This window comes from Typopeltis vanoorti, chromosome 5 (genome assembly GCF_054136105.1).
Source record: "Typopeltis vanoorti isolate ZY-2024b chromosome 5, IOZ_Tvanoo_1.0, whole genome shotgun sequence".
NCBI classification, from domain to species: domain Eukaryota; kingdom Metazoa; phylum Arthropoda; class Arachnida; order Uropygi; family Thelyphonidae; genus Typopeltis; species Typopeltis vanoorti.
Genome location: NC_143553.1, coordinates 22,983,652 through 23,009,455, shown reverse-complemented (window position 1 = coordinate 23,009,455; position 25,804 = coordinate 22,983,652). Strand labels below are relative to the sequence as shown.

Here is a 25,804-nt window from a genome sequence, read left to right as displayed (position 1 = left end):
CACTGTTTGCCCTGGTTCTCTTGTTTAACCAGGCGACTCCCCAGCCAGCACAAAAGTCTGTCATGTTGCACCATCATTTTATATTTTGGTTTAAGCCAATAAGAATACAATTTGGTCGGCTAAATCCCAAATTGTCAGCCCATCCTAATTCATTCAGTTTCCAAGTAGATACCTAACAAGGTGCACCACGAGAAGGTGAGGATTTGACATTATGTCGGAAGCCTTTGTCAGTTCCTTTAAAGGCTGCTTGGAGGTCTTCTCTCAGTTATACAGCTTTAACCCTTAATCATCCCAATCAATTTTTAACGAGAGGAAATTAAAAGCTCAGAGTGGTTGGTTGCATTTATGCAACCAACCACTCTGATCATTTTTTCAAGTTTTTCAATTTTTTTATCTGAATTCCTGTATATTTCATTATATTCACAGTAAACCTTAGAAAATTGCACAAATGGCATCCCCATTTCGCCTTTGATGGCTAACACACCCCCCCCCTCCCAAAATTATCGCCTCTTACACCCAGAGAAATGCTGATAGATAACATCATATACAATCATATACAAATGTGCACTTTCTTTTTGTTTGAATTCTTGATTTTTCCAAAGTAATTGTACCTTACGTGTGTTCTTCTGGCCAGTTTGTCTGTTTTGCCAGACTACTTTAACCTATTACATTCTTTCTTCCACCTGGGGGGGATAGCTAAGACATTAAATCTCAATCACTTATAAAGCCACTAGTTTCTTCTGTTTTCGAAAAGTTCAGTTTCTTTTTGTACAGAGGGTGTATTGATTTAAAATTGTAAACTAAACCTTGGCACCCTTTTTTTTTTTTTTAACAATCAAGGCAAAGGTTGGTCGATTGGTAGAGCCTCTGCTACTAATGGCTCGCAAAACATTAAGAAAGTTTGAGCATGGTTAGTAGTTGGAAGGGGACCAATAGTTTAATGCTGTTGGCACACTCTCCCTCAATGAGTCTTTGGACTCCCTGGAGGTGTCTAATAATAATAATAATAAATACAGCTAGGTATATAACTAAGCATACACATGTAACCACAGTAAAAATATTTTTTTAATAAGTAAATATTTCATCCTAATATCATAGGAATCACATGCAGCAGTTAAAGTGCATGTTTACAATGGAATCCTTCTATGCGTGCAGTAGTGTATTATAGAATTAAATTAAAATATATCAGAAAAAAAAAAGATACATTAAAATGAGATAATATATATATATGAATTATTTTACACAATTTAAGATGCCAATTTCCCAGACTTTAGCGATAGTAAGAACATCAATATGGTTCAAATTGAGTCTGTTACATAGGGCTTCGGCACTTTCTTTATATAAATTTACTGGAACATGAGACCTCATACATGCCAGGTAGCATCAGAGGTGCGAGTTTGTCTTTAGGAGAAGTTAACCAATTATAGATCTTGTCAAATGGTTTGTAGGTAGCAGCCAATTTATATTTCTTCATGATTTTTAAAAGATGTTCGGAGATGCCTTTGACATAAGGTAGGGATCGCAAAATGGCGGCCCTCAGACTTTATATGGCCTGCGAAGGCTTCATATCCGGCTTGCAATCTTAATTTCTTTTCTAAAAATCAATGTTTCTAACATCCTGTGGGGATTAAAACAGAAAAAATTCAAACTTCTAAATATTTTATAGCAGCTTGAAACAAAAGTAAAACTTATTATTATAATTCTTTCTACCATCATTCATGTTTCTGTCATCAAAAAAATAAATATAACGAAGTTGGCATACCAAATTTTTATAAATACCTCGGCAGTAAATATCCCAAATATAATATTTATTGTGCAAAAATGTTATCAATATTTGGAAGCATGTGAACAATTATTTTGAAACTTAATAAATCAAATTGCTGCTCACTGATAAAAGATTCTAAATTAAATACAATACTTCATATTGCAACATGAAATGAAAAAGAAGATATTGACATGTTAGTACAGAGGAAAAGATGTCAGGTTTAAGGATGGAAATCAAATTAAAAAAATGTCTCGTAGATAAAAAATCTTTATTTTTGTGAGTCAAAATTATGTATTTAAATAATTTTCTTAAAGCATGAATAAAATGTAATTGAACTTATATTTGCTGAACTTGATATATTTATTTAGTTTATGTTTTGGTTCACAGAATAATATTGAATATGGCCTGCATCTAATTGACTGGCCCTTTGCTGCATTTGAGTTTGAGACCCCTGACATAAGGTTTAGGAATCCCCCAGGCTTGTTCTTGTCTTGGTTAATGTGTGGCAAAGTGATTGATGATTTTTCAGTTGTTTTTGGATTGTATCCATTTTGTATGGTTGTATTTTTGATTATTTCCAAATCTTGGTTTAATGATTCTTTGGAGGAGCAGAATATGTGTGCTCTGGTTACTAGTAATTTAATGATGCCAAATTTTTGAGACGGATGATGACCCAAAGAATTGTGAATGTAGCGACCTGAAAATGTCAGCTTACGATAGGCAGAAGTGCAGATTGAACCATATTATTTTCTTTGGATGTGTACATCCAGAAAGGAGATGCCCTATGGAGATTCTTTTCCTAGTGTGAATTTGATGTGGGGATGAAGAAGGTTGATTTTATTTAGGGACATGTATAGTTCTTGTTCAGAATGACCCCAGACAGCAAAGACGTCATCGACATATCATAGCCAGATTTTTTGTTTAGGATTAAATGTGAAAATTTTTCTTCAAGATGTTCTAGAAAAAGGTTGGCTAACCCACCATCAGAATTGAAAGCTCTTACCTCCTTAAAATGTAATAACAACATAATTATCACTAAAGCCGACAAGGGTTTAGTGATGATTATGTTGTCCACTGTTGTCCTAGGTACTAATTCATATGACTGAAAAATGACTTTATTACTCCGAGATTGAAATACATATGCCCAACTTGATTATGATCCTACAAATCTACTAAAAAGCCAGACAGTTTGCTGGCGAAACTGGTAGGCTCTAATATACAGGGTGTTCGGGATAAATTTGACATATTTATAATTAATTATATTTTTCCGTAAGTTACATGTATTAACACACACTTCTCTTCATTTAAAAGGTTGGACCCTTCTTCATTCATATACAAGATGTCAGAAAGGATGGATAGCTGGAACCCACCTGAATCATGGAAGAGAATAACTTGTATCATGATGATTCGTGCCGGCCATCAAAATAAGGATATTTCGACTGCTGCCCAATGCTCCCTGAATACAGTAAAAACAATCAGGCATGAACTAGAGACTTGCAATGGTGACTACGAGGATGTAGCAAGAAGAAAGATCCCTAGCAGACGATCTGATTGCGTTCGTACAGCAGAATTCCTCGCAAATCTGCAGGAACAGGTGTTGAAGATCCCTGGCATTGGAATTCGGGCTTTGTCACGTGAAATGAATGTTGCAGCCTCTACTATGAAGCTTGCACTCAATGAAGACCTCCGCTACTACTCATACAAGCGCCGCAAAGGTCAGCTGCTTACAGAAAAGGCCCGTGAAAAACGTTTGATAAACGCGAAGAAACTTCTAAGCAAAGTGAAACATCCTGCGGAACCACAAACAATCTGGTTCTTTTCCGATGAGAAAAACTTTTGCCAGGATCAAAAACACAACACGCAGAATAACAGATGGCTTGCATACAGTACAAAGGACATTCCTCGTGTAATGCAGACTAAATTTCCCCAAACTGTGATGCTTTTCGGATGTGTATCCTCTGAAGGCAATGTGATGCCTCTGCATTTTTTCCAAGAGGGCCTCAGGTTGACTTCAGATGGCTACGTGGAGTTGCTAAACACTGTAGTCAAGCCCTGGATAACAAGGGTAGCCAATGGTAGGCCGTATGTATGGCAGCAGGATTCGGCCCCTTGCCACACCTCTGGGAAAAGTCAAAAATGGTTGTCTGAAAATTTCTACGACTTCACCAGTCCAAATGTTTGGCCTCCAAACTCCCCAGACCTTAACCCCATGGATTATTTTGTATGGGGCGCAGTTGAAAAAGACACCAATCGCACTTCCAGTAATACAAAAGCCCAGTTAATGGATAAAATTAAAACATTTTTTGCGGCCCTTCCCAGGGAGACTGTAGCATCAGCTTGTTCGAGGTTCCGAAGCAGGATTGAAGCTGTGATCGATGCTAATGGTGGTTATTTTGAGTAAATCTTGTTGATAGTATTGTAATTAACTCTGCCTGTAATGTTTTTTGTCAATTCATTAAATTTAATAGATACAAAGAAGATTTTCTTTTTCCTTACGAAACTGTCAAATTTATCCCGAACACCCTGTAGTTCTGTTTTTTGTAAATGGTCAGTAATTAATAAATAAGTTTGTATTTGAATTATATAAACAACCAAATATGTTTAGTTTAAGGCTTTCTCTATGTTTTCTTTTTTAAATAATTCATCTATACTATTACACTGTTCTTCTAGGTATTCTTTTTTGGCTTGTCTACATTTTCTTGTATTTTGATTTTTAAGATATTTGTATTTGGCCACATCTTCTTTAAAAGCATTTTTATATTTTCTTCTTTCATCCATAAGGCCAAGTATTTCATCTGTTATCCAATGTTTTCTTTTTTTCTTTTTCTGCATTTTTCAATAATTGATTTGATGAATTTGTAATTAACTCTTTAATCATATTCCATTGGTTTTCAATATTATTCTGACTATTTATGTTTTCTGGAATGTTATGATCAGTTGCCTCTTGGCATCCTCTCTTTACTTCTTTACTCTTTAATTTTTCAAAGTTCCACCTTATTGGTTTGTATCTTTGGATTTGTTTCCTATGTTTCAGTTCTGTTTTCATTAAGACAAGGTTATGGTCACTACTAATGTCGGCACCTGGATAGCTTTTGCAATTTTTTATTTGGTTTCTGTATCTTTTCTTGACCAATATATAATCTATTTGATATTTATTTGAATCCCCAGGCACTTTCCAGGTGTATCTTCTTCTTTTTGGATCTTGAAGTAGTGTATTTGCTGTAACTAACTGTTTTTGTGTACAAAATTTTATTAATTGCTTTCCTCTTTCACTCTTACATCCAAGACCAAATCTTCCTGAAACATTATCATTGCTCTCTTCTCCCACTATAGCATTCCAATCTCCCATTATTATTGTATTGTCTCTCTTTAAAGCTGCTCCAGATTTCTTCTATTTGTTCATAAATTTCTTCTATTTCTTCATCGCTGTGTTGTGATGTTGGCATGTAGACCATTATAATATTGAGGTTTACTGGTTCATTTTGAATACTTATCGCCATGATTCTGTCACTGTGGTTAATTATTGTAGTGATTAACTTTCCAACTTTTTTATGAAGCATTATTGCAACACTTGATCGCCCTTCTTTTGTCCTGAATGTATTATCCGAAATTCTCCACTTCGGAAATCACCCTGTCCCTCCCGTCTCGTCTCACTAATGCCCAGAATGTCTATTTCAAGTCTTTCCATTTATTTTTTCACATTTACTACTTTACCTGGTTCTAGCAGTGTTCTTGCATTCCATTTGAACAGCTAAATAAAATATTAATAAAATAAATAAAATATTTTATTTATTTATTTATTCACTATATATATAATTTTTATATATACATATACAATTTCGACCGAAGGGAGGGGGAAAAAAATCTTGCCTACACTCAAAAATTTGCTCAGGCCAGCGCTTCAGCACTTCCTTTATATAAATGTTCATGTTTATATAAAGATCTATGTAGTAGTTTGGTCTTTTTTGCAATAGATCTTATGGTTTAGGTTTTCAATTCCGTGTTGTGCGAGGCCAGATTTCTGTGGTTTTATAAGACAATGATATGATCTTGATGTTCCGAAATGTGTTTGTTAATGAATCTACCTGTCTGTCCATAGTAGGACAATTTACAGGAACATGGGACATCGTACATGGCAAATAGCATCGGGTGTGAGTGTTTGTATTTAGGAGAAGGTAACTAACTGTAGATCTGGTTGAATGGTTTGTAAGTAGCAGCCAATTTATATTTCTTCATGAGTTTTAAAAGAAGTTCAGAGATGCCTTTTGACATAAGGTATGGGAATCCTATAGGCTTGTTCTTGTCTAGGTTGATGTGTGGGGAAGTGTTTGATGATTTTTTGAGTTGTTTTTGGATTGTATCCCTTTTGTATGGCTGTATTTTTGATCATTTCCAATTCTTGGTTTAAAGATTCTTCGGCGGAGCAGAATCTGTGTGTTCTGGTTACTAATGATTTAATGATGCCAAATTATGAGTTGGATGATGAGCCAAAGAACTGTCAATGTAGCGACCTGAAAATGTCGGCTTATATTAGACAGAAGTGGAGATGGAACCATCTTCTTTTCTTTGTAAGTGTACATCCAGGAAGGAGATGCCCTGTGGAAATTCTTTTTCTAGCTTGAATTTGATGCGGGGATGAAGGTTGATTTTTATCTAGAAACAAGTGTAGTTCTTGTTCAGAATGACCCCCGAGCAGGAATGACGTCATCGACATATCGTAGCCAGATTTTTGCTTTTGGATTAAACATGAAAATTTTTTCTTCAAGGTGTTCTAGAAAAATGCTGGCTAGGTTTGGTGATAAGAGAGAAGACCCCATTGCTGTTCCTTCCTCTTGCTTGTAAATTTTCTCTTTCAAAGTGAAGTATCCAGTGATAACAAATTTGAATAATTCATCAACATTGGATGGAAATTTTTGAGTTAGCAAGTCAATCGTTTCCTTATGGGGAGTATTAATGAAGAGGGAGACAATGTCAAAGCTAATTAGCATGTCAATTTCCAACAGCTGAATGTGTTTTATTTTTGCATGCAACTCTGTGGAATATTTAATTGATGAGGCTGAGTGGTCTTTGAGAGGATGGAGAAGGTTAGATAAAAATCTTGATAATTTGTACATCAGGCTGCTAATAGAATCCACGACGGGTCTGAGTGGAAGATTGTTCTTGTGAAGATTAGGTAAACTGTACATTCTAGGAAGCTTAGCATGGCATGTTCGGAGTTTTTTTCTTTAATTGTTTCTTGATCTAAGGAAATTATTTACTTTCTTGAGCTGTCTTTTTGTTGGTTTACAACGTTTTTTATGTTCCTTTCATAATCAAGTTGGGTATATGTATTTCAATCTCGGAGTAATAAAGTCATTTTTCAGTCATGTGAATTGGTACCTAGGACAACAGTGGTATTTCCCTTGTCGGCTTTAGTGATGATTATGTTGCTATTATGTTTTAAGGAGGTAAGAGCTTTCAATTTCAGAAAAAATCAGAAATCAGACAAAAAGAACATGTTGGTGATGTAAACCACAACAGAAGTATCTTCTGGCTTAGCACATCATTTCTGTACATCTAATCACACAATAGAGTGGCAAAACAACTCCATGCCATATCTGGATGACGACTACAGATATCGTTTATTCAAGGAAGCCACAATAGTGTTAATAACCGGTGGAAACCTCAACAGAAAGGGTGCAATCCTAAACAGTTCGTGGAAAAACTTGATCCTCTCTTTCAATCAATCTGAACTACAGCTAGCCAGTAATTACATTACACGTTTACAACAAACACGCATGCGTGATAATGAATAAGAACAATAAGTCCTCTCTGTCACGCGAATGTGTAACCTTAGCTACTAGTTGGTTTACAACGTTTTTTATGTTCCTTTCAATTTGCATTTACTACTTTTTATGTCTCCATAAACGCCTTGAAAAAGCCAAACAGTTTGCTGGCGAAACTGTTAGGCTCTAATGTAGTTTTGTTTTTCATAAATGGTCAGTAATTAATAAATAAGTTTGTATTTGAATAGAGAAAGCCTATAAATAAATTAAGAAACTGACTTTCAAATTTAATAAGAACAGCAAAAACAATGACATCAAAGATGAAAATGGAAAATTACTAATAGAATCTGAGGATATATTAATGGAATGGAAGAATTATCTTGAAAATCTCTATAATGGCAACAAACTTGATGTTGATATCAGCATAGAAAATCAAAATGAAGACAATCTAGGACCCCAATAATGCAAGAAGAATTTGATAAAGCACTGTCCGAAATGAGTAAGGGAAAAAGTCCAGGTGTAGACAATATTCCTATAGAACTGTTACAAAATCTAGGTGATGAGACAAAAACCTTACTCTATCAATTAATAGCCCAAATTTATGATAGAGGAGAAATACCAAAGGAGTTTATGAAATCAACCATAATACCAACACCAAAAAAGAATAATGCAAACAAATGCAGCCAATTTAGAACAATAGCTTTAATCCCACATGTTAGCAAAATTCTGCTAAAAATTATTCAAATTAGAATTTATTCAAAAATAGATTATCTATTGGATGAAGACCAATTTGCGTTCAGAAAGAATAAAGGAACAAGAGAGGCAATACTCTGTTTAAGAAAAATAATAGAGAGAAGATTAGACCTTAGTCAAAATACTTACATTTGCTTCCTTGATTTAGAGAAAGTGTTTGATAAAGTAAACCAGCAAATTCTCCTAAATTGTCTAACTAATATCGGCATAGATTTGAGGGATAGGAAAATAATTTATCAAATTTACAAAAATCAAAATGGACGGATTAAAATCAATGATAAGGAGAAAATGATAAATATAAGGAGTGGAGTAAGACAAGGATGTATACTTTCACCACTTTTATTTAATTTATATATTGAAAAGGCCATTCAGGAAACTAAAGATAAAATAAATAGTGGCATAAAGATAAATGGTGAGCAAGTCATGTATATAAGATTTGCTGATGACATAGCCCTTGTAGCAGAAAATAGAAGAACGTTAAAATCAATGCTAAAATTACTAAATAATAACTTTGAAAAATATAAAATGAAAATCAACACAGATAAGACTAAAATCATTGTTACAGGCAAAATCCCTATCAATATAGAGCATATAGACATCAGCAGGAAACAAATAAAACAAGTGAAAAGCTTTAAATATTTAGGAAGCCTGATAACACAAGATGGCAGAACAAGAGAAGACATAAGATCAAGAATAAACAATCCCAATGCAAAAGCCCAATTCTCTAAGATGAAAAGCATTTTAACAGGAAACCTCAACCTACAATTGAAAAAAAAAAATTAGTAAAGACATTGATATGGAGCATTACACTGTATGGATGTGAAACCTGGATTCAGGCAGAGAAGATGTAAGAAGATTGGAGGCTTTTGAAATGTGGTGCTGGCGCCTCATGAACAAAATAAAATGGACAGGAAAAAAATCAAACCAACAAGTCCTGAGAGAGATAAAAGAAATAAGAACTCTAATTAAATCAATCAAAATTAGAAGAGATAGGTGGTTTGGACATATACTTCAACATGATGGACTTGTGAAAAGAATAACTGAAGGCAAAATAGAGAGAGGGGGAAAGAAGAAGAGGCAGACCAAGGAAAAGCTTTCTTGACCAAGTCAAAGACAGCACGGGTTTGAGATACCAGAAGGAAGGTTAAGAAGAAAGCCAATGACAGAGCGGAATGGAGGAAATTGCTGCTGAGCTACCAGTCCCAAGACTGATTCAACTGATGATGATATGAGTACATAATTTTAACACAGTTTATAAATATTACATAAATCACATTAAATATGACAAAAGAAATATGAAAAAATGTAAATTAAGAATTAAGAGTTTTAATTATTTAAAAAAAAATAAACCTTTCTAGCCTTAATTTCGGCAAAAGACTTTACTACTTCTTCTAGATCTAATGTCTCAGCTATATCACTTTCAATAGATAAAGTGGCTAAGCCATCTAATCTCTCTTGGGATGTTGTGGACCTCAAATAATTTTTAATAAGTCTTAATTTAGAAAACCAGCTCTGTACTTGCAACTGTAGTTGGGATTGTTAAAAGAATTCATAGTGATGTGTACACATTAGGAAAAAGACTTATGCAGTTATTTGCACAAATATAATTTAATACTTCTTTGGGAGAATAATTATTTGATATCCTCAGAGACAATATCTTTAATTCATCTAATAAATCTATTGCTGAAATATCTTTTTGATCACCATCAGACAGAACAGTTTCTAAGTCAAAACAAGCCTTTTTTACTGTATCATTATCAAATTTTAAGTTACCAATGTTAAAGTGAAACCCAAAAATTGATTCATATTTATTTAGCTGTTCAAATCTCTTAGTAATTGATGTTACTGCTGAATCAAGAATTACATTAAAAAAATTAATTTGAAACTGTCTCTCAAATTGATTCGTCAGGACATTCATGATCGAGTTGAGTTTTTACATGTCGAGTTCGTGTGCTGTCATTAGTTGGGAAATCAGCATTTAACCCAATATTTAGAGCAAAGTTATGGGCTTGGTACTTAACTTTCAAAAAATTATTTTCACTTCTGTACGGTGTCAAGAATTTTTTCATGACATCTAATGATTTCAAGGCTTTCATAATATTGCAAGAAATATTTTGCAATTGTTTGCTAGATGCATTGACTTCACTTAGAATGTCATACCAAACAAATGTGCCAAATATAAACTTGAAAGAATTATTTTTTTTTCTAACGAACTAGCTTCCAATTTTGTTTTAATGCCTTGTTGCCCAATTAAGCTGTCATCTTCTGTGATGAAAATTAGAGCTTGATGAATTTATTTTGCTTGATTTCGTATTGCTTTTACAGCTTCAACGTGACTTTCCTATCTCATCGTGCATAAAGGTTTTAAAGTAAAATTTTGGATGTGGTTTAGAAGAACTTCCCATCGATGACTTGATGAAGAAAAGAAATAATATATTTCTTTTCTTCAAAAATATTATAGATTGACTGAATAATGTAAAAAAATAAAACCGTATTTACATCGCAGCTTGCTGCATCGCTCAATACCAAGTTCAAGGAATGCGTACAACATGGAACAAAATTGCTCTGGGATTTTTGTTCCTTAAGTGCTTGTACCCCTGCATTCTTCCCCCTTGATATTTGACCCATTCTCATATCCCTGACCATGAATATTTTGAATATTTGAGTTTTTTTTCTTCTAATAATTTTAAAGTTTTTTCAGCCATACCACTTCCTGTTGTATTATTAATTTTAATAAAATCTAGAAACCTTTCCTCTATTTGTATAATATCTTGGATAATCTTGTATAATTTTGTATAATCTTGGACTTCTTCATTTTTTTTCTTTTATAGAAACATCTTACAATTAAGGACACTTGCTCCTGCCACGAAATATCAGTGGTGCAATCAACAATTATTGAAAAATACTTAGCATTCATTATTTTAGATACAATTTTTTTTTAATTTCATTATTCAATATATTAATGATTTCGTTTTGGATACATTTCCCTAAATAATGAATGTGAATTTCATTGTTTTTTATGCATTCTACATGTTTTTGTAATACGCTGTAAAATTCCGCGAATAATTCAATCGGTTTCAAGAATTTTCCATCATTATTTGTATGATTTCTTTTGCAAGAAATTTAATAACCGATATTATATGTTTTAAAACATGCATCCAGCATTCTTGTTCTTTTTTGAGTAATTTTAGCTGATGTTGATCAATTTTAGTTTCATTTTTTATTAACGCTTTTCCAAATCAATCTATTTTGCAAAATTATTAAAATGTTCTTGAGATTTTTCTTGGCACTGAAGAACTTGGGACATATGTTTCCAATCGTTATTTTCTTCCGAAATTAAGTTCATAGTTCGAATATCAGAAAATAATTTGCAGCAGAAACAAAATACTACATTTTTTGAACTTGAGTAAAGTAATCAAGATCTTTTAATGGTTTCTCCGTTACTCAAAATCCTATTATCATGCAGTACATGAAACTTCTATTATGTTCATCACATGGAAAAAAAGTCTCTTTTGATTAAGCTGGAGGACCTTGTTTTACTAATATATCGATTATTGAATTGGACAAGTTTTGCCATAAAGCTGGATCGTCAAAAAAGCTCATAATTTAATGTTAAGGTATTTGTATTTGAAGTTGAAGCTATTGGATGTTTCTCAAGAACTTGATTATCATCTAAACACAAATTCGAATTTTCAGACTCATTGTCAGTGGGGGATTCCACAGGAACGTCCTTTCACTGACTCTTATTTCCATTAATTTAAAAATTTCTGCAATTGATTTTCTTGCTGAGCTCGAATAACTTCTCTTTCTGCTCATCTTTTTCTTTATTGATGACCAGAAAGGGTTTTCATTTTGTTTCTCTGGTCTGCCATTTTTGTTTGTTTCTGAAATCATAAAAAAATTTTATTTATTTTTCATAAAGTATGGGTCCAAAACAAAGTAAAAAATTTAGAATTGAATCGTCATTTGCCAAGTCTAACCCCTTTACACAATAATTTTTATCTGATTTTACTGCATTAAGAAAAATAAATTAGCAAAATAAAATTAAAAATTACCTTGTTTAATATTAACGTAAAACTCCATATAGTAGTCAGTGGGCACAATTTCAAATATATGCACACGTTTGTAAAATAAGTTAAAAACAACATGGCTATAGCTACAAAGAAAATGAAATGAATAATTTATTTCAAAATCATTACTAAGATAAATCACGTATTTAACTACGACTTACCTTCATAAATATGAGGTAACAAAATTCATTCAACAAGCTAATAATATAATACACATTAATACAGGAATAGCAAACTGCCATATAAGAAAATTTTGCAGATATGTGAACGATTTATAATAATAATTATTATTATTATAAAAACCTTCATGGAGTCAAAGACTCATCGTGGGAGGTCCACTGTTATACACATAGCTTATCATACCACGCCTTAAATATATTTACTGTCTCTGCGCTCACCACATTCTCGGGCAATGTATTTCAATCACTTGCCACTCTCCATGCAAAAAACCTGCTCCTGACTCCCTTTGTGTGAGCAAGGTTAGCACACCTTGCTCACATAAATTCCAAATCTCCTTATATCATTTATTGCTTTCTTTACTTGCTCTTCCTTTTCTCTTTTCCTTTTGAGAAAAGTAGCTCTCAATAACTTTTTCTCTTTCAAATTACTGATTTTTTATATATTAAATAAATTTTGTATTGATAAATTATTCTTTTTCTATTAATTTTGAGTTAATTTATTATTTTTAAGAGTTTAAAACAATTAAATCTTATTTTATAAAAATCGATTTAAAACAGTTGCCTTCTACAGATTTTTACTATAAATAATTAATTTATACAATAATTTGATAATTAAAGGTAAACTATAATTATTGAGGGCAATGTAAGAATCTTTAAAATTTTATTTTTCTCTCAAAAATAAATACACAATTAAAAACTAAGTCAAAAATTGTCCAAAATCACTTAAACACAGAATACACAATATATTCAATATGTTTCACATTCAAAATTGAAATGACGCTGAAAAAAATGTAAGTGCATATCATGCTGTTTTGTCTATCCAAATCTGAAGCAGAATTTAAGAAAACGAACAGCATAATATACATCTATGTTTCAGACTAAATATTTTGATAGATTAGCATTTCTGAAACTTCAGATATCCATGTACCCCTTCTTAAATTTTCATATTTACCGAGTACGTTATCGACATACCCTTCAAAATAATAATAAATAAATAAAAATATATTTATTTCATTGTAAATATCTGTTTTATTTTAATTTAGATATACATTTGAACAAAAAAAAGATTTATTTTTAATAGAACAAAATTTATAAAGATACTATACATTTTTACTTAATATAAATAATTTATCATCAGTGAGAGGAGTGAAATTGCTTATTTCTATATCTGCTATATATTGCTCTCTTTTGCGCATTTTATAAATCCAATATTTAACGAATGATCCATACTTAAGAATTTGAAAGCAAAAAAAAAATTACCGTATTTACTCGAATATAACTCGCACTTTTTTCCCAAAATTAAAGCAAAAAAATCGTGGTGCGAGATATATGCGGGGATTTTCGGAAACTAAAATTTTCAGAAAAAAAAACTTAAAATGGGCATGACTTACCAAGAAGCTTCTATTCTCCATCACTTCTTCTGTCCTCGAGAGCGGTTTCATTGACCGCAACATCAAAATTATCTACCGAAATAGAGACATCTTCTTTCCCATTATATCAAGAAAAAATTACCAGTAATTTAAGACCTGAGATATGTAATGAACAATCCTTGACAAATTACTAATGAGAAGTGAAAGATATGTGTGATTGTAGGCCAGTAGAGAAAAAGCAGCTATTAACAAGTGCATGTGATTGGTGCGGTATTAACAAATGATCGTGCAACTCAAACAAAAAGCAACAGAATGGAAATGCTAATCCTCTTAAACCGATTTCCATAATATCTGAAATACATTCACTATATATTTCTTAGTTTTAACACGTTCATGACCGGGTAGTGTCAAGCAAAACCTTAGGTTGCATCGGCAACATGTGGTTTTGCTTGGGTCTATATAGTCGTCTTTTGGAGGGGAGATGTAATTCATTAGTTAGTGTTTATATTCCCAGTTGTCTGTAATTGCACTACTTGTTGAGAAATATATTACAGTCTGCAGATGTCTGTGAACCTTATTCAGTGACATGATAAAACTAATTGTTTTTCGTGTTTCTGCAGTATAATCGCTGTTGTGGGGGGGGGCATATTGTTTACTGCAGGGAGCAAGGAGAATTCATGCATAATATAATTTAATATATATATATAGACTATAAAAGTTTATCAAATTTACATTGTATGATACTTTATGGGTTGTTTTCTTCAGTATCTAATAAGTGGGTTCTAAAATGTTTAGTTTTAGTATGTGACTATAATTTTTTTATTAATAAAATATAATAAGCACATATTTAACTGTCAATTGGAAATGGTGCCTTTTTTTATTTGGTAAACTAAATGCTATATTTTTGTAAAATATCTTGTTGCTGAACAAGTGCCCTTATTAACACTAGGGAGCTAACAGCGGTAATTTTGCAGGGTACGATGCGGTATCTCTGTACACTCCTTGAGGGTACATGGCAGGAATTTGATGATGTATAATATGTGCTAAAATGCAAAAAAACATTGCAAATATAATACATCATCAAATTCCTGCCATGTACCCTCAAGGGGTGTACAGAATATGATAGTACTACATAAAAAAAACTACATCATTACTAACTTCCTATCTACAATTTTCCTCCAAATCAGTTTGTTACTTGTCAAGACTCCAGCATTATCAGATCTTATATTTCTATCGTCTAAGGCACTTTGTACCATATCAATCCACCTATATCTTGGTCTTCCTCTGGGTCGTTTTGCTGCCAACCTGGCAGAGAACACTTGTTTTGCTAATCTTTCCTCTCCCATTCTGTTTAAGTGACCATACCACCTGAGATTAGCTCTGCTAACGCATTCCTGGATGCTGACAATGTCAAGTTCTTTCCTAATATCCTCGTTTTTAATATGATATTGCCATTGATGCCATCTGTCCACGCCTCTAATCTTTCTCAGGAATCTCATATCTGCGGTCTCTAGTCTTTGGTCAAGTGTTTTACTTCTGACCCAGCTCTCAGATCCATAAGTTAAAACTGGTTTGAACACTGTCTTGTATACAGCTAATTTAGTGTTCCGACTAATTTCTCTCTTATTCCATATGAATTTATTCAATTGACTTCCCACCATACCAGCTTTGTTGATTCTGTTGTCTATTTCTATATTTAATATGCCATCTTCACTAAAAATCGTGCCTAAGTAGCTGAAATGTTTTACTTGTTCCACAGGTTATCCATTTACAACACAGTTGACATTTTCAATTATTCTGCTTTTCATTGTCTTTGTCTTTTTATTGCTGACCTTCATACCATATTTATTACAACAGCTATTCAATTTAGTCAGAGAATCTTGTAGTGGATTTATTTAGAAGTATAACATCATCCGCATAAAGCAAAGAGCTGACATTAACATCTCCAATTTTGATATCAGGTTTAATACCACATTCCTTCATAATGTGATCCATATAGATAATGAATAACAGAGGGGATAATGTACATCCTTGTCTCACACCAGATTTAACATTAAACCATCTTCCTGTACTTCCTTCAATTCAAACTGCTGACTTACAACTCAAATAAAGACAAAGTATTGCTTGATATAATGCCCCATTGACACCATATAACTGCAGTATTGAATAGCTTCTCTCTTGGCACCTTGTCATATGCTTTTTCCAAATCGACAAAACTTAAATATAGATCTTTGTTATATTCCCATGCTTTCTCGACTATTTGTCGTAAAGTGAAGATCTGATCCTGACAGCCTCTATTTGGTCTGAATCCAGCTAGTTCTTCACCAAGCTTTTCTTCCACAATTCTTCTCATTCGTTTCTCAAGTATACTTGCATAGATCTTGCCAGGAACACTCAGTAGGGAAATACCTCTGTAATTCTCACATTCAGTTTTATTTCCCTTTTTATATATGGGTACTGTTAGAGCAGTACTCTAATCATCGGGAATTCTTCCCTCTGTCCAGGCTTTCTGAACTATGCAGTGCAGCCACTGTAAGACTCTTATACCACCATACTTCAGCATTTCTGGTTGAATATCATCTACTCCTGCTGCCTTTCCACATTTCAAGCCTTTGATGGCTTTTTCGACTTCAAGTATGGATATGTATTCCTGACTGCATGCCTGGTCAGTGTTTTTTACCACTGTGCTATCATAACTGCTTGTTTCATTTAGCAGTTTTTCAAAGTAATTACTCCATACTTCAACGATATCTTTTTCTCCCATTTTCATGTCACCTTTATCATCTCTAACTCCTTTTACAGCACTCTTTCCTCCATTCCTAAGCTTCTTCAACAACCTCCAGAATATTTTGCCACCTTCTTGATATTTATTTTGTATATTCTTGCCAAAGTCCTCCCATGGCTTTTGTTTAGCTAGTTTTACACAGTGTTTAGTGTTCTTGCATTTGTCTCTATATTCTCTAAGAGCACAAGCTGACTTATTTGACAGGAACTTTTGATATGCTTTCTTCTTTAACTTCCTGTGTCCACCAGGGAATTCTGATTTTTTTTATCCTTGCAGACAACCTCATCACATGCCTCTCTGGCAGAATCAATCAATGTTTTCTTCAGAGTTTGCCACTGAATCTCCAAGGTTTGATTTCTGTTCTCAAACTCTTTCATTTTTTCTTCAATAATCTGTGTGTATTTTAGTCTACAGTTCACATCCGAGAGCTGCTCAACTTTTATTCGCTTTAAAACTTTCTTACATGTTATTCTTTTCAATATGAAATTCAATTTTATCCTGCTCAAGACTAAATAGTGATCACTTCCAATTTCAAATCCTCTGTACACTCTGGTGTCCTGCACCAGGGAATAAACATCACTATTAACAATAACAATAACAATAGCTCATTTTCATTCTAGTTTGACATGTAGTAAAGTCCTAGTATAATTCTCATTAATCCCTTCAACTGTTCAGTAATTTGAGCAATTATTACAATTACATATGATTTGAATTGACACGAGTTTTTACAGTACCTTTTGACTTGCGTCTTCTACACTGGTCTACCCTTTTCCGATTGTACCTTCCTAGGATGAACTCTTCTATAACTTATCACTCCTAAGTTCTTTTGGCGCTAAGATGGGCTTTCCCAATCTTTACCTTATATGCTTCAATTAAGGACATACATAGGATCATCTATTCTATGGCTGTGAAACTCACCACATGGGCACTGACTTCTTTATAGATTTTTTTCTTCTCTCGTTACGATCACTGGATGATGAAACACACTGACATTATTTTCTTTCTTTTTAACTAAACAGCATCCCTCATTTCTTACAATAGGAACACGGAATCGAAATCCCGCACACTTTGTTTCCTTATTGTGTTGGACGGAGAAAACCCCTAACCCATCACTCAGGAAAACCGCCTGAGACCTATACAAAGACTCGTGAAGAAAACTCTGAGGAAAAACGCTTCGTGGGGGGGTTCCTAACCCTTTTATACGATGACCCCTACTGGCACCTTCTTCAATTTCTTTTCTTCTCCCCTTACTGAAGTCGATTTCACTGACCAATTAGAGTGGCGTTTTTCTGCCAAAATATCATGCGGTTCGTGTGCATGCGGCTGACACGTGACGAAGTCTCAATTCGAGAATTATGACCTTGAGCTTTGGGTTTTGTTTAAGCTAACCTCTATGTCATCTATACTAAATTAATCCTCTTTCCAAAAATTTCTAAGAATTAACTCGAATCTTTAATCTCTTATTTCAAGTGGAAAAACTATAGCCTCTCACATACAAATTCCTATGACTAATCTTCTTTGCTTTACTTAAACTTATTTTATCATATCACAACTGTAATAAAATTCCCTTTTTTTTTTTTTATTTAGTTCAACAAACAATTGCAGCTATATTTTTCACTTGGATGCAAACATAATTTTCTTTCTTTTTATTTTTTGTATTTGTTACTTTCAAAGGCTCTTAACGATATCTGCTTAGGAACAAGCTTGCTTACTTAGTTATCTATACAGGGTTTTTAATTCTTCTCTTCATTATGATAACTGAAATTTGCACATTCTTAAGTTATCAGGGTGTAACAATGTGAAGTCATTAGCCTCTATATACGATTTGCCCTGTTGTGAAGTTAACTGCAACAGGGCAAACCTTGTTTACTTACACTTGGATAAAGGATGAAACCAAGAATACAATTTCTTGACATGTTTAATTTATAATATAACCAAGTGGAAAAACTTTCGGCAGTAATAGTTAAAGTAAGCGGAGCATAGGAATCGGGAGTTCTACATTTATTTTCTGAACCAGTGTGTATGTCTTATATTTTAAAAGTTTGACATTTTAACATTTCCAGGTGCAAAGATAAAAGGATGTTAGTGAATATTTAAGTGTGCACAAGAAAAAAAGAAGTGAATGAATGAAGAAGGGTGGTTGATGGAGAGATATCAGAGAGTAATTTATTCAGGGGTAGAGTCCAAAAGACGACCTGTGACTAGTGGTGTGCTGCAGGGTTCTGTTCTTGGACCACTACTATTTAATTTGTTCATTAACGATATAGGAAAGGATCTGAGAGGAACCGTTCATTTGTGTGCTGATGATGCAAAGTTGGGTCGAGCAATAGTGAATGCACACGATGTCAAAATTTTGTAGGATGATTTCGATAGATTGGAGGACTGGGCTAAGGAGAATTGATGTCAATTTAATGTGGCAAAGTATAAGGTTGTGCATTTTGGGGTGAAAAGATTAGCAGCAGTATACCAGATTGATGGAACTGTACTCCAGGAGATTGACAAGGCCAGGGATTTGGGAGTGTTGGTTGATAGGGAGTTGAAGTTTAGAAGCACATTGCAAAAGTGGCTAAATCAGCTCATCAAATCACTTGGTTACTGAAGAATACTTTGATGAGCAGAGACAAGCAAATTATTGTTCCTCTGTATCGAGCCTTGATAAGACTCCATCTTGACTACTGTGCCCAGATCTGGGCAACAGGGTTTCTTCTTGATGGAGAGAAGGTGGAGAGGATCCAGAGGCGAGTGACCAAGATGATAGCAGGTCTATGGAATGAACCTTATGAGAACAGGTTGAAGATTTGTGGGTTGCAGAAATCAGTTGATAGGTGGAAAAGGGGTGATATGATTGAGACATTCAAATTACTGAAGGGTTTCTATAAGATTAATTCATATCATCCATCTAACTGATATTATACCCTTGCAAACCTTCAGATGAACTGAAGGTACTCAGTATATTGAAAAATATCAATATCCAGTGGGCCTGGATGGTATATGTGCTACAATAATGTGTGAAGTGAACTGACGAAGTGGTTTAATAAAAATATCAATGTGAATACAGCAGTGGGCATGGATGGTATGTGTGCTCGTGTACTACAATAATGTGCAGACAAATCAGCAGTGCCTTTGATGAAGTTGTTTAATCTAAGTCTCAGCTCCAACAAGGTTCCAAGGGAGTAGAAACAGGATAAGATAGTTCCATTACATAAAGATGGCTCGAAGACAGAAGTAGCAAATTACAGACCACTTAATGTCTCTGGAGTAGTGGCGAAAGTATTGGAAAAGTTTGTTAAAAGTAAAATTAAGGAATGGGTGACAGCATGCTTTGTAAAAGGTAATTTAGTTACATTTTATAAGGTGACAGCAGAATTGAATAAAGCAAATGGCTACACCATGATACTGTTGGACTTTACAAAGGCATTTTACAGAATACTGCATGAAAAACTATTACATTAGTTGGAGCAAATGGGAATGGATATGAAGCTGGCATGGATAGTAGGGTGGCTGATAGACTTCCACGATGCATGGATGCAGTTTTACAACCAAAGGATATTCTTAATAAAGACATCTTGTTTGTATTTGCATTTTACCTAGTAGGTATGCATCTCTCTCTCTCTCTCTCTCTCTCATACACATACACAACGTGAATCACACTTATTAATCTTGCAGAGGTCGTGGTCGAAAAAATTGTTGTTTTAACCCAGTGTAGGTTGCGTATCTGAGAAATACATTCATTACTAGTATGTGATAAAACTTAAAAAAAAAGAGCACTTCATATATAATACATGCTGGTTTATTTATTTTCAGTTACAATCTAGAAATTATTGAACATAGAAACAAAGAAAAAAAAAACTAAACCAATACTATACTGACATCGGAGTATGCGGTATCTCTCAGATACAATTTACTATCAAATGTCACTTTCACATTTGACTCTATCATTCTCATCATCGGACTCGAGTAACATTCACTAAATCTCTTCAACATCTGATGGATTATCCAATCAATATATTTTTCCAGCCATTTTCAACGGTAAATAAAAAAAACTAAACCAATACTATACTGACATTGGAGTTCGTGTATCTCTCAGATACAATTTACTATCAAATATCACACACCTTTACATAATGCGTGTTAAACCAAAACTGACTGCATAAACAGTGTGGAATATCACTCATAATATATGCATGGCAGCTAGCCATGATCTCCAAGCTATACACTGGATATGTGTAAGAATATTTATATTAAACAATTTGTTTGTATCTGATCAGCCGCAACCTCCGCAGGGTTAAATGTTATAAATTTCTATAGTATAATTGTATCACCCACCTTGAGACCCTACTCTGGAGACCAAACATGACACTTTTTCAAGATAGGGTCTCAATGAGGGCTATTGGATAATGTCTTCCACCTATATTTCTTTATATATACATACATATACTTTTTTTTTAATACTGATTGGTTAGAAATGTAATACACTGCTTAGTAACACAACAGACTTATGCACTCATACTATGGTGTCGAACGACACTATAGTACGAGGAACAAGCAGCCATGGCACTCACCTTAATAAGATTTAAGACCTCCTTTTGCTACAATGACTGTAGAATTCTTTCCACAAGCATATGATAGCATTCGATGGGAATTTTGGACCATTATTACTGTAAGCATGTAATGAAGTTATGGACTATTGTGGGATGGTCATCCCTTGACCTTATCAGACACTCCAGTTCATCTCAAACATGTTCAACAGGGTTGAGATGAGGGCTGGAGGCAGTTAAGTGTGGAAAAGTTCATTTCCACAAACCACACAGTTACAGCAACAGCCTTATGGCATGGTGTTGTCCTGTATGTTCAGGTACTTCCTGGAATTCAGTATTCATGGCACCACAAACGAAGTCCCAAGGCCAAACCAGTTAAAACAGGACCATGTCATCACACTGCCACCTCCAAATTTCATAGTTGGGGTTATGCAGTCTCGTAAGAGATGTTCACTGAGCTTCCACCACACCCATCCATCTGCTCAGTACAGAGTGATTTGTCACTCCATAACACAACTTTCCCATCTTCCACATCCCACTGTACATGCTCTTTGCACCACTGAAAACGATGCTGCATATAATGAAGGGTTTGCATACTGCGACCCTACCATGAAAACTTATGTTGTGAGCCTCAGCTATGAATGTTTTTCTGCAGATTCGTGTTCCATTCAATGCCCAGAAGAACTCCACATTCAACATGTTGGCTAACGAATGCCAATTTTTACATGTTATTCTTCATGTCACCCTATGGTTACATTCAGTGAGTGTGGTTGATCATTCACTTTGGGTAGCTTGCAGTTGACTTCTGCACTTCCATCTCAGTATGGTATCGCTTATTGTTGACCTGGAATGGCAATTTGTCAACAATATTCTGAACAAGATATTGTTGACAAATTGCCATTCCTTTCAAACTCCATCAGTTCCTCTTTCATCGCCTCTTTCAAACTCCATCAGTTCCCTTCTCACAGCCATTTGACTGAGACATAGTTGCACTGATTGGGAGCATCATATTCCTCCAATTTATACCAACTTCAAACACATGACTCTTCACATGGCACGATGCACCTTGCCCATGGGGGATGTCTGTTGGCTCTTTTCCAAACAGTGTATATTAGCACAATGTGCACTAATGTTTACAAGATAAAGCTCTCTCTTTACATTTAAAGATATTTTGTTATTATACATTGTATCTTCATGAAGTCAAAGGACACATTGTGAAAGACTCACATTAACCATTATTCACGCGATACCTATCAAACCTCTCCTTTAACTCATTCACTCTGACAATCTGCTCCACTCATTCTGGGGGTTACCTCTCATTTCCTCCCTACTCATCATGTATTGAAATATTTCTTTAGTGTCTCTTATAGAATCTCTTTAGTAAATTACAAGTTATCATGTCCCCTCTCTCTCTCACTCTCACTATCCTCCACTTGTCAATTAAACTGCAACAACATAAATTCAGTTTATCCTCTATCCCCATGGGATCAAATCTGTATGCAGTAATCTAGATGCAACTGAATCATAGCCTTATAAAGATTGATAATAACCTCCCTACCTTTACTATTTTGCCAAATTTTAAAGTATGTCCTCTGAATTTCAAATCTCTGTCCACCCCAGATTCCTAGCCTCATCCATTTCCTGTAATCCAGTACAATCAATAAGATAGAAAGGATGTAATCTTCTAATGCAGATATTACCTTACATTTGACAACCATTATTCTTTGCCTACAATGCCTATTTATTTAAATCATCCTGCAACATATCTACTTCGCCTTTATCAACTATTGCCCTTCCCAGTTTTGCATCGTCAGCAAACAACTAAATATCCCCATTAAATCCTTGTAGGAGTTTGAGGCACTTCACTAGTCATCCTTATTTGCTTGATTCCACTCTAACATACATCAACCTCATATCCATTCCCATCAGCTTCAACTTATTTAATAGTTTCAATGCGGTATTCTGTCAAATGTCTTCACAAAAGTCCATCAGTATCATGGTATAATCATTTCCTTTATCTAATTCTGTTGTAAAGGTAAGATAAAAATGTCAATGAAAGTCAATTTGATATGACTGATTCTTTTCCTGTACAACCCTGACACACTTCTTGAAAAACCAAAGCTTAGTTAAGAGATGATAATATTAAGTGGAATGAATCTCTCTATACCAACAGGAATTGTTTCAGTGATGCACACAATACAAATGGTTATATCAGAAGACTGAAAACAATAATCCAATGACGAAAATAAGGTACAAAATTTATGACTATCATTCTACTTGGTTTTGCAGCATTAAATTGTGGGCAAATTATTCTTTGCCCACAATATCTATTTACTGTCTATAGATGCTATAGTTCTGAAAATTTTTCATGTTGCTCCTCTAAAATGCAAATCACTATAATGTAGAAAATTTGCATACATTCTTAAGGAGACAGTCAGGTATCGAAACACTAGTTATCCCTTTGATTAAATATTAAAACATAAGTGATACATATTCAGCCATATATTAAAAAAGTGATAACGTGGAATATGTTTTTATACATATCTTAGTGAAGATCTTTATGTTCTTGACTTGTTGATTTTAAACTACTATAAAAATTCAAAAATATGTGAAAATCTCTATGTATTATTATTTTTTTTTATTATATCATACATATACAAAAACAGTATGTATGTGCACATGAAATATGTTCATGTTGTCAACTGTGGTGCCATGGTAGCTCTCTGCCTATGATCATGTAAGTTCTATCCCAGTAATCAGCTATATTTCTTTTTTCTGGACTGTAAGTCATGTCAGTATAGGCTGAATCTTTCATGGCAGTTAGCAAAGAGATAGGCTGGTGATCAGATCTTACACATACAGACCATTGAATTAGAAACCTTTATGCAGATGTACATAAATGTCACTTACATAGCGTTTATGCAAAATACTTGGTCATGTGTGTCACCATGTGTTCTAGGCAACTATTTACGAATGCTGTATGTCAGTAATCATCAAAATTTGATCACAATGGGAAAAACAAAGGATCGTTTAGAGTTCAGTAAAGGGCTTATTTTGGGTGCCTGTCTGGCTGGAGCCACAATTTTGAAAACAGCAGAGCTGACTAATTTCTAAAAAAGTAAGATATCATGCATGTTTAATGAGTGGTAAAATAACCCACATTGCTTGTCATAGGAGATTAAGAGATGTAACTGTGGTCCTAAGGCAGTCTGTCAGGAATAAGGTCACCATTGTCTGAGAAGGCTTGTACAGACAAACAGACCTTCCTTTGTGCTGTAAGAAGGCTGTTCCTGACCCATATGTCACCAAATTTTGTGCAGGAACTGAAGAGGATCTGTGAAGCTGAAAGTTCATTTACACTGATGTCGGGAACACCGTAACTGGACACTGAAAGACTGGAAAAAAGTCGTGGTGCGACAAGTCAGGATACACCTTGTTCTATCCCAAGTAGGCAGAAAGTCTTGCAGAAGCCCCATGAAGCAATGAATCCATCTTGTCCTTGTTTGTATGGAATGGGTCCCCTGATAATTGCTGGAAAAGTAGTGATTACCAAGGAATATCTGAACATTATTGCTGATCGAGTCCATCCTTGAATGTTGACTTTTATCCAATAAATGATGGCTGTTTTATGGACAACAGTGCTACTGTCCATCTCGCAAGAATTGTTCAGCAGTGATTCAGCAAGCCTAAGAGCCACCACAATTGTAGCACGGATCTGATCCCCATTGAGAATTTATGGGACATGTTAGAAAAGCAAACATGTCCTCCTACAATGAGTCCTTGGAGGTGTCATATAATAATAATATGTAAACTATAAATATATATATATTTTTTTTTTTTTTTGCATGCATAAGAGATATATATATATATATATATATATATATATCAAATACAAATGTTATAAAATATGACTTCATATGATTTAAATATAATTATTATTCTTTTCTCTGTATAGATGAGCCTTCCAAAAACATATGCCTGGCCTGAAAAAAGACTGTCCGTAAGTCTGATACAAGAGGAGTCCTGAACAGACATAAAAGAAAAAACTAACTGCCCTATTCTTGAAGGGGAAAAAAGTCACAGTTGTCGTCTGTAATAATTTTTATATCATTCAGGTTGCTCTTCATTTCTGAATGGAAAAAAATTTTTAAATAAAGAGAGTGCATGAATTTTGGCTAATCGTCTATTTTGTTTCCCATCCTGTGAAAACAAATTGTTTTCATCATCCATCAGTTATAAAAGGTGAATAATTGGTAGATACTTAAAAATGTATACCAAATATAGCTCCAGTATATATTCACAGTAATAAAAAAATTATTGTCATTTATCAAATAAGTTTTCATTTTGAGGTGGTGCCTCAAAATGAAATGATTGATTTAAATAATCTATATACAGTAACACCCTACCTTATGAGAGTTTTAGTGACACATGATGTGCCCATGAATCAAATGAAGTGTAGCTTTTGTGAACTGTTTGTTTATGACATCATTGCTTTGTATCTATCTTCTTTTGTGATTTGCTGTGAATTATAAACTGTTTATAACTATTATTTTAATATTTTAATAATTGCAGATAAAAT

The 25,804-nt window shown here is 34.0% G+C and overlaps 1 protein-coding gene across 4 annotated transcripts in view; it reads left to right on the top strand.

The window, feature by feature from the left end:
* The window catches only part of Su(fu) (suppressor of fused domain protein), a 494,976-nt gene extending 469,582 nt beyond the window's left edge, over nt 1-25,394 (top strand). For all 4 annotated transcript variants that reach the window (XM_090393062.1, XM_090393061.1, XM_090393064.1 and 1 more), the window contains one exon: nt 25,181-25,394. In XM_090393062.1, the coding sequence (XP_090249188.1) occupies nt 25,181-25,252 (72 nt within the window). In that variant the 3' untranslated portion in view covers nt 25,253-25,394. The remainder of the gene's footprint in view (nt 1-25,180) is intronic.
* Nucleotides 25,395-25,804: the final 410 nt, after the last annotated feature.